This window comes from Bos javanicus, chromosome 28, assembly GCF_032452875.1.
Source record: "Bos javanicus breed banteng chromosome 28, ARS-OSU_banteng_1.0, whole genome shotgun sequence".
Classification (NCBI taxonomy): Eukaryota; Metazoa; Chordata; class Mammalia; order Artiodactyla; family Bovidae; genus Bos; species Bos javanicus.
This window is the reverse complement of record NC_083895.1, coordinates 43,613,258-43,620,805: the sequence shown is the minus strand read 5'-3', so window position 1 is coordinate 43,620,805 and position 7,548 is coordinate 43,613,258. Positions and strand designations below refer to the sequence as shown.

Here is a 7,548-nt window from a genome sequence, read left to right as displayed (position 1 = left end):
TCCTCCCAATGGTGATGTCCGTATCGAAGCCACCTCAGCTGCCTTCTTTCAGTTGACAAAAAGGGAGGATTTCTCTGGGATTTTAATGGCTGCTTGAGAGGGTTTGGAATGAGAGACAGAGGCCTCATTTTATCAAAAGATCCTCTGCCTGCCCTCTGGGATTATCAGCAGGAGGACAATGAGCAGAGCTGCAGGTCACAAAGTCACCATGCCAACCTTCCTGTCCATCATAAGGGTCATCACAGAGAAGTCAGTCTCCTTGGGGTGGGGGAAGGGCTGTCCCCCAGGGCCAGCCATTTTGCCTCTTCACCCTCAGGGCAGGTACTGGGGAAAGCTCACAGTGCACTATCGTTAGAGGACTGGGCTTGCCAAGGCCCCTGGGTGCAAGCAGAGATGATAGCGGCCCCGGCCTGAGGTGGCCTGGAGTGGTTAGGATCAAGTGGGAACTCAGGAGTGGCCAGTTAAATGAGGAGCGGTGGGCCCTGGATGCCTGGGCTCTTCTTTTTGCTGTTGCTCCCCCTTCCACTGATGTGTGCAGAGGGCCTCCAGCACAGTGCCTTGGACTGGACAAATTCCCACCAACACCTCTGCAAAGACTGGGGAAATGTTCATTGCTACTTCAGCCCAGATGAGATAAGCTTCCATGGCAGCAACATGCAGCACAGGAGCAAGTCGAACAAGCTGTATGACTGTGATGGTGACTTCAACCTCTATTTCGTCCTGGATGCGTGAGTGGCCCTCCCACCTGGCCCCGGGTGCCCCTCAAGGCACCTCTGTCATTAACCTTACTGATGGCAGGAGACGGTCCAAGGCTCTGAGAAAGAAGAGGCAAGGACAGTCTTGATCAGACCCAAGGACAGACCTCTGTGACTCCCTTGTTCCTGAGGCAGAAGGAATGCTGAGTGACAGACAACAGACACGGAAGTACACACACTGTATGATACAATTATGTGAAATGTCCAGGATAGGCAAATCCACAGTGACAGAAAATAGATGAATGCTCCCAGGGGATAGGAAGACGTGTCGGGTGGTGGGCGGGGTGCGGAGAGCGGAGTGGTGGCGGCGGCGGGCGGTGGTTGGGGATTGACTGCTAGCAGTGACAGATTTGGGGGCAGTGATAGAAATTTTTTACAATTAGTGGTGATGGTTGTATGACATAGTGACTACACTAAAAACCACTGAATTGTAGTCTTTCAAATGGTAGAAGTGAAGTCGCTCAGTTGTGTCCGATTCTTGCAACCCCATGGACTATAGCCTGCCAGGTTCCTCTGTCCATGGGTTTTTCCAGGCAAGAATACTGGGGTGGATTGCCGTTTCCTTCTCCATTCAAACGGTGAACTAGATGTTAAATAAATTTTGTGCTCGGTCATGTCCAACTCTTTTATTACCCCATGAACCATAGCCTGCCAGTCTTCTCTGTCCATGGGATGTTTCAGGCAAGAATACTGGCCTGCATTGCCATCTCCTCCTCCAGGGGATCCTCCCAACCCAAGGATTGAACTCGTGTCTCCTGCATCTCCTGCATTGGCAAGAGGATTCTTTACACTGAGATGCCCGACAGTGACTTCATATAAAATATAAATTTTATCTCAATTTTTTAAAAGTATTCAGAGAAAAGAGGAAGGGGAAAACACTGTAGAGTTGTGTCAGGCAGTTAAATAATAAAAGTTGTAATAATAAAATTATGTCACTTTTCTGAAAAAAAAATGGGCAGAAGACTTGAATAGATATTTTTGCAAAGAAAACAAGTAGATGACTAACAGGCACATGAAAAGATGCTTGGCATTGCTAATTGTTAGAGAAATACAAATCAAAACCACAGTGAGGTACAATCTCACCCCTGTCAGAATGACTATCATCAATAAGTCTACAAAATGTTGGGGAGGATGTGGAGAGAAGGAGACTCTGGAACACTATTGGTGGTAATGCAAATTGGTGTAACCACTATCAAAAACAGTATTGAGGCTCTTTATAAAATTGAAAATTGAACTACCATATAGTCCAGAGATTCCACTCCTGGGTATAAATTTGAGAAGATAGATGCACTTTATTGTTTATAAACAGTGTAATTTCCAGTTGCCAAGGCATGAAAGCAAACCAAATGCCCATCAACAGATGACTGGATTAAGAAGACGTGTGATGTATATATAAATACATATGTGATTACTACTCAGCCATGAAAAATGAAATAATGCCACTTGCAGCAACATAGATAGAGATTATTATACTATGTGAACTTAAGTCAAAGAGAGAAAGACAGTATTGTATGGTATCAGTTGCATGTGGAATCTGTTTAGATTATTATTGTTTCATTATTATTGTATTATTGTTTAATAATACAAAGGAATGCATATACAAAACAGAGCAGACTCAGAAAGAAAACAAACTTGTGGTTACCAAAGGGGAGAGGAAATGGGGGAGAGAAAATTAAGGCTATGAGATTAACAGATACAAACTGCTCTATAGAAAATAGACAAACAACAAGAAATTACAGGGGATTATGCTCATTATCTTGCAATAATTTATAATGAAATATAATCTGCACAAATACTAAGTCACTATACTGTACACCTGAAACACAATATTGTAAATCAACTACACTTCAGTGAAAAGATTATTCTGAGCTCTTTGTCAGACAGTCCAAAGATCTCCATTTTTAATTGAAATATAGTTGATTTGCACTGTTGAGTTTCAGTCTACAGAAAACTGATTCAATACATACATATTCTTTCCATTATAGATTATTACAAGATATTGAATACAATTCCCTGTGCTATACAGTAGGTCCTTATTGCTTATCTATTTTGTATATAGTAGTATGTGTAAATTAATCCCAAACTCCTGATTTATTGCCTCTTCCTCCCTTCCCCTTTGGCAACCATAAGTTTGTTTTCTATGTCCGTGAGACTGTTTCTGTTATGTAAGTTCATCTGAATCATTTTCAAGGTTCTACATGTAAGCAATATCATAAGTGATATCTTCTTTATCTGTTCAACTGTCAGTGGACACAGGTTGCTTCCATGTCTTGGCTGCTGTAAATAGTGTTGTTATAAACATTAGGGTATATGTATCATTTCAAATTAGAATTTTCATCTTTTCTGGATATATGCCTAGGAGTGGGATCTGGATCACATGGTAACTCGATTTTTAGTTTTTTAAGGAACCTCCATGCTAATCTCCGTAGTAGCTGCACCAATTCACATTCCCATCTACAGTGTAGCAGGGTTCCCTTTTCTCTACACCATCTGCAGCATTTGTTATCTGTAGACTTTTTGAAGATGGACATTTTGGCCAGTGTGACTGCATTTCTCTAACGATTAGTCATGTTGAGCATCTTTTCATGTGCCCGGACTCTTCTTCAGGAGATGTTGCTGCTCAGGAGGATCCTGCAACCTCTTCTCTAAATGCTCAAGGCTCTAGCAGCCCCATGTATTATACCTGCTCCATGGCTTCTGTGGTCTGACCTTGTAAATTTAGAATATAGGAAAATAGCGTGGGCAAGCTGTGAATTTGGTGGCAGGAGATAATTCTTCTTCTCTCTCTAGTTCCTTAGATTTCAGAATTCACAGCTATTAGAGTGAATATATGTGTTAGACTGTGAGGACCTCATAGATCATCAAGCCCAATTTTCACCTGTCCCCTTTTAGGAAAAAGACTCATTTTTGCCTGCTTACACGCACCCAGTTACCAGGGTCACGCTTCCTATAGATCCAGCCCACTCTTTTTCGAGAGAGAACTGAGTTTTAGATAATACTTCCTTGCATGGAGCCACAGTAACATTATTATATAGCTCAAAAATGACCCCATCTGGATAGAATGGATTCTGAGGTCCACTGACAGTGCATTATTTGTTTTCTACTTTGTTTTGTTTTTATTTTAATACTGTATGTTCCCCAAGATTACTTCCTGCTCCAGGCTGAAAGTTCTCACTTCTCTGTATTTCATATCCCTGTGCTTTCTACCGGAGAAGGCAATGGCACCCCACTCCAGTACTCTTGCCTGGAAAATCCCATGGATGGAGGAGCCTGGTAGGCTGCAGTCCATGGGGTCGCTAAGAGTTGGATACGACTGAGCGACTTCACTTTCACTTTTCACCTTCATGCATTGGAGAAGGAAATGGCAACCCACTCCAGTGTTCTTGCCTGGAGAATCCCAGGGATAGGGCAGCCTGGTGGGCTGCCGTCTATGGGGTCGCACACAGTCGGACACGACTGAAGCGACGCAGCAGCAGCAGCAGCAGCAGTGCTTTCTACCTGACCCTCACTCCCTTCAGCTTTTCCTTTGTTTTCAGATGACCTAGTGACTATACACTGGTTACTTGCTTTATGTATCAACTGCATCAGCCCCTCTTTTCCTCTTTTAGTTCACAACCAACACCATTAGGCGGGCGGGTTAGCACTTAAGGGAAAACTGAGCCTCAGAGGGCTTCCTTGTGGCTCAATGGTCAAGAATCTGCCTGCCAATGCAGAGAATGTAGGTTTGATCCCTGGATCAGGAAGTTCCCCGGGGAATGGCAATCCATTCCAATATTCTTGTCTGGGAAATCCCATGGACAGAAGGAGCCTGGTGGGCTACATCCATGGAGTCATAAAAGAGTCAGCCTCAGCTTACCAACTAAACAACGAGCCTCAAAAAAATTAAGTAGCATGCTGCAGAGACTAAGAGGAAATTCAAACTTGGGTCTTCCAACTCCTGGCTGCCTGGCTGCATGGTACATGGTAATTGTTGTTCTTTTTGAAGCTCTTTTTAATATAATACACATAATAGAAAACTTTCCTTGTATGTACATTCACAGTGTTGTGTGACCATCACCACTGTTCACCTCTAAGACGTTTTCATCATCACATATTGAAACTGTACACATTTTTTTCACATTTAACTTAGCTCTCTTCCTTGCCCTTGACAAATATCTCCCCAAACCCTCTTCCCCCAAGTCCCTGGCAGTCACCATTCTCCTTTATACTTCTGAGTTTGCCTATTTGAGATTCCACACACACACAAAAAAAGAGAAATTGTATAATATTTGTCTTCTGTGCATGGCTTATTTACTTAAGGTAATGTCTTTAACATTTGTGTCAATTTGTGTTGACACAAAAGGCAAAAATTTATTTCTTTTTAAAGACTGAATAATATCCTATTGTGTGTGTGTATCATGTATTCTTTATCTGTTACTGGGCACTTAGATTGTTTCCATATCGTGACTATTGCAAATAATGTTAAAATGAGCATGAGAGCAGACATACATATCTCTTCCAGATCCTCGTTTTATTTTCTTTGGGTCTATACCCAGAATTCCACCTGTATTTTAAGAAAAAAGAATCGAAGAAAAGACTTTTCCATTATTTTCATCCTCATTTTCCACTTTTTTTGCATCTCCATGTGATGAGCATGCCTCTAGCAGAGGAAGACCAAATAAGTAGAAATGAGTCAGTCCTTGAGGCAGCGCCTCATGCTGCCTGGCTCATTGTTCCATCACATATTCATCAGGTATAAATGGAAAGTTAACAGCATCCAGAAAAACGCATCCCCGGAATCATTCTGTCAGGCACAGAGACACCAGGACAATCACCATCTGTTTGAAGGCCAACTCTCTGGGGCAGAACCTTGCTTAAGATATAGTACAGTCACATAAACCCCCCTGGCCTTAGCTTTCTTGGAATCCCTTTTTCTGAGCCTTCCTATTTTTTTTTTAATTGGGGAATATTTGCTTTAGAATGTTGTGTTGATTTCTGCCATATAACAACGTGAATCAGCCATAAGTATACACACGTCCCCTCCCGCTTGAACCTCCCCCCTCCCCCCAACCCTATCCCTCCCGTCTAGATCGTCACAGAGTACCACGCTGAGCTCCCTGTGGTACACAGCAGCTTTCCCCGAGCTGTTTTACACATGGTAATATACGTGTTTCAACGCTACACTCTCAGTTCATCCCACCCTCTCCTTCCCCCATGTGTCTACAGGCCTGTTCCCTACGCTTGTGTCTCTATTCCTACCCTGCAAATAGGTTCATCATACTACTTGTCTAGATTCCATATGTGTGCATTAATATATGATATTTGGTTTTCTCTTTCTTCATTCTGTACAACAGGTTCTAGGTTCACCCCCCTTGCTAGAACTGACTAAAAGCATTCCTTTTTATGACTGAGTAACATTTCACTGTGGGTACGTACCACAACTTCTTTATCCAGTCATCTGTCGATAGACATCCAGGTTGCTCCCATGTCCTGGCTGTTGTAAATAGTGCTGCAAGAACACTGGGGTACATGTGTCTTTTTGAATTATGGTTTTCTTGGGGGTATGTGCCCAGTAGTGGGATTGCTGGATTCTGTGGTAGTTTTATTCCTAGAAAACTGTACATATTTTTAAACACCCCCTTTTGCCCCAGTTCCTGGTAATCCATGTTTTATTTTCTGTATCTGTGAATTTGTCTAAGATACACATATACATGGGTTGATACAGTAACTGGCCTATTGACTCTCATTTATTCCATTAGCAAAATGTTTCTGAGGTCCATCCGTGTCGTAACATGTGTCAGAATTTCGTTCCTTTACGTGGCTGAATAATATCCCATTGTGTGTACATGTATTTACTTTATTTGTCCATCTGTTGATAAGTGCATGGGTTGTTTTCACTCTGGGGATCTCCAACACTTATTTTTCAAGTTGTGTGTTGTTTTCTTTTGGTAACAGCCATCCCAGTGAGTGTGAAGTGGCATCTTGTGGTTTTGTTTGCTTTTCCTAATGACCAGTAATGCTGAGCATCTCTGTGTACTTGATAACTGACCATTTTTATATGTTCTTTGGAGACACATCTATTCAAATCTTTTGCCCATTTTTTGAATTGGGTCCCTTGGGATTTTGTTGTTATTATTCTTGAGCTGTAGGTGTTCTTTATATATCTGGACATCAATTCTTTACGAGATACAATTTGTGAGTATTCTATCTCATTCTGTGGATTATCTTTTCACTTGATTAATAGTATCCTTTGCACAGCAGTTTTAAATTTTCATGAGCTTTGACTTGGTTTATCTATTTATATCTTTTGTTCACTGTGCTTTTACTGTCAGATCTAAAAAAATAACCACTACCAATCTAATGTCATGAAGCTTTACCCTGTGTTTTCATCTAGGAGTTTAATACGGGCATACCTCTTCTTATTGTGCTTTGCTTTGTTGCTCTTCACAGATGCCACATTTTTTTTTTTTTACAAGTTGAGGGTTTTTTGGCAATTTTTCATTGAGCAAATTTATTGACTCAGTTTTCCTAACAACATTATATTTTAATTCTGGTATGTACATTGTTTTTAGATATAATGCTATTAAACATGTAATCAATTCAGTTGAGTTGCTCAGTCATGTCCGACTCCTTGCAACCCCATGGACTGCAGCATGCCAGGCCTCCCTGTCCATCACCAACTCACAGAGTTTGCTCAAACTCATGTCTATCACGTCGGTGATGCTATCCAACCATCTCATCCTCTGTCATCCCCTTCTCCTCCTGCCTTCAGTCTTTCCCAGCATCAGGGTCTTTTCAAATGAGTCAGCTCTTC

General features: G+C 41.8%; 1 protein-coding gene across 2 annotated transcripts in view; it reads left to right on the top strand.

Annotated features, from left to right (window-relative positions):
* Positions 1-235: 235 nt before the first annotated feature.
* The window catches only part of LOC133240557 (anthrax toxin receptor-like), a 41,902-nt gene continuing 34,589 nt past the window's right edge, over positions 236-7,548 (top strand). For both annotated transcript variants that reach the window (XM_061405596.1, XM_061405597.1), the window contains exon 1: positions 236-728. In XM_061405596.1, the coding sequence (XP_061261580.1) occupies positions 466-728 (263 nt within the window). In that variant the 5' untranslated portion in view covers positions 236-465. The remainder of the gene's footprint in view (positions 729-7,548) is intronic.